The sequence below is a fragment of the Echinops telfairi genome, unplaced genomic scaffold, assembly GCF_000313985.2.
Source record: "Echinops telfairi isolate 266 unplaced genomic scaffold, ASM31398v2 ScPeMD7_8;HRSCAF=38, whole genome shotgun sequence".
Classification (NCBI taxonomy): Eukaryota; Metazoa; Chordata; class Mammalia; order Afrosoricida; family Tenrecidae; genus Echinops; species Echinops telfairi.
In genome coordinates, this window is record NW_022103905.1 from 6,833,183 (window position 1) to 6,835,526 (window position 2,344).

Below are 2,344 nucleotides of genomic sequence, written 5' to 3' on the forward strand. Positions count from 1 at the left end.
TAACACATCATTTAAACATCCTTACGGGTGAGATGAGCGGAAGTCTACTTGGATGTTTTCCTCCTAGATTCAAGAAAGAAGGACGGGGCGGAGACCGGCTGGTTCTTTGTGTGTGGGGACGAGGATCCGGGCGCGACACTCACCCACACAGGTCCTTCCGTCTAGAGACACTTCGTAGCCTTCGTTGCACTCACACCTGAAGGTCCCCACTAGGTTGATGCACTGGCCGTTCCGGCAAAGGTTCCCGTTTCCGGTAGCACATTCATCCACATCTGCCAAGAAAATCCCCCTTCAATATACAGTAAAGAAAATGTCGTGACCCCCCCAAGAACCAAGCCCTTTCAAGGGAAAAATACTTATTCTGAATTTTGGTGGTCTTTGTTGACTCATTAAACGTAAGCAAATGCAATGAAGATCAAGTTTCTAACAACAGGCATAGCTTTTAAAACATGGCACTTTTGATGAAAGGTTGCGCATTGGGTTAGGTCCCCAAGTGCTAATTGCAACACAAAGTGTCCAGTGACATCAGCTACAGGTGCGTATGCGCCAGCATTCTTCTGTGGTCTGGTGCTTCCATTCACAGCTCTCTAGTTGCCATGCCGCCTTATCTGCTCATCTTTGCTTTACTGCCAATGGTGATCTCTCTGGTCTCATACCGAAGGCGAACACCTCCGGCCTGGCTAACCACACGGTTACGTAACTATAAGACTTAGAGGATGATCATTGCTGTTAGCATGTTAGGTCCGTTTGGCCTAGATCTTCCTTTAGATTTCATTTTCAAAGACCGGAAGTCAATTAGTAGTAGACAATCAGTGGAGGTCTTTGTTCAGTGGTTTTAAAATAAGAACGTAACATTATATTCTGGCACAGCAGAGGGTTTTGTTAATGATCACAAGTAGAAATCATAATAACGCATTTAAAAAGGGGGACTTTGTAGATTCAGCGCTGATGAGGGGACTATGGAAAAGCTGGACAAGGAGGCTCACATTAGTGCTGAATTATTTAATTCTGGTCTAAGGAGTCCCTTTGGCAGGTTTTGAAATGATTCAGTCTATTTTGAAAGGCACTTAATTTCTCACAGACCACACATTAAAGTTGTAGCTGTTCAGGAGCATTTCAACAAAAGGAGTGGGTGTAAGTCCTAAGCTTGACCTTGGACTGGCACCAGATAACTGACCAGTCCTCTAGCCTATCTTTATGCGCATGTTGGCAGGTGCGAAAGAAAGCAGAGGATGCGCTGGAGAGGGTTATGAAGGACAGGTCGAAAACAGACTTCCTTTGGTGAAGCCCTGCTCTCTGCAGTTCCGGTGGAACACGCACCTATGCAGTCATTGTTGTGAGACAGGATGAAACCGTGGTTGCAGCGGCAGTTGAAGGATCCGATTGTGTTTCGGCAGGTTCCGTTCCCACAGGCGTCTTTTTCACACTCGTCAATGTCTAGTAGGAATACAGGTCACAGAGACACACGGAGGGAGGAAACGAAGGAAAACGATTACATGTGGATCAAGGGCTCCAACATGTGGGGACTCAGAGTCCCTCATACATAGACTTAAGCCTTGGGAATACACCTTTTCCTTGGTTGGCATGGGAAAGGAGGCAAGCTAAGGACATGAGAACTGGGCACCCGGGACTCTGTTCTATTTGCTAGGAGAAGTCTCCACTCTTGCCACTTTCTCTCTCAAATAGTTTCACTGGAAAATGGAAAAAGTTCTGTGCGCATCTGGGTCTTGACCGGTTGCCACCTTTGGCTAGCTCCAGCCTTTACGATTCCCACTCCAACTTACCACAGAAGCAGTGACTCACCCCACATCACCCCAAAATCAGCAACTGAAGAACAGCTCTCTAACTCCCCTAGCATTTCAGACATCTGCCCCGCCCCCACTCCCCACCCCTCACCCCCTGCCCCCGGCCCTTTTTCCAAATCCACTCCTCCAAACGCATGAGCAAGGCAGTCAGTGGGGACTTCTCCCATTCTTCTGAAAGTCTTCCATCTCGTTCTTCTCATACTCACTTGCATTGTTATCTGTCTTTTTCTGGCTTATGGCTTTTCTCTGTGACAGCTTGGTAGTTGTCTGGGCATCTTAAATACCTCTGCCTTTCCTCCCAGTAACTGATGTATTTCTTTAAGAAGAGTGGTGGACATTGGGTGAAGACATCAAAGGGTACAGACATGAAAGAACGTTGAGTGGGGACTGCGAGCTTGTGCGGGTGAGGCTGAATGAGCAGGGGGAGGGAGTGGGAGATGATGTCAGAGGCTAGCAAACGTAGTGTTCTGCGTTAGGATTTCCTTCTTCTAAATGTTGAACATGAGGAAAAATGATCTGTGATCCTAAATCAAGAAGCC

At 47.1% G+C, this 2,344-nt stretch overlaps 1 protein-coding gene across 1 annotated transcript in view; it reads right to left on the bottom strand.

Annotated features, from left to right (window-relative positions):
• FBN1 (fibrillin 1) overlaps window positions 1–2,344 on the bottom strand; it is a 221,103-nt gene that overhangs the window by 35,101 nt on the left and 183,658 nt on the right. Inside the window, exons 44-45 of the mRNA XM_013006330.2 lie at window positions 1,321–1,437; window positions 144–272 (exon numbers count right to left, since the gene is read on the bottom strand). Of these exons, the coding sequence (XP_012861784.1) occupies window positions 144–272; window positions 1,321–1,437 (246 nt within the window). The remainder of the gene's footprint in view (window positions 1–143; window positions 273–1,320; window positions 1,438–2,344) is intronic.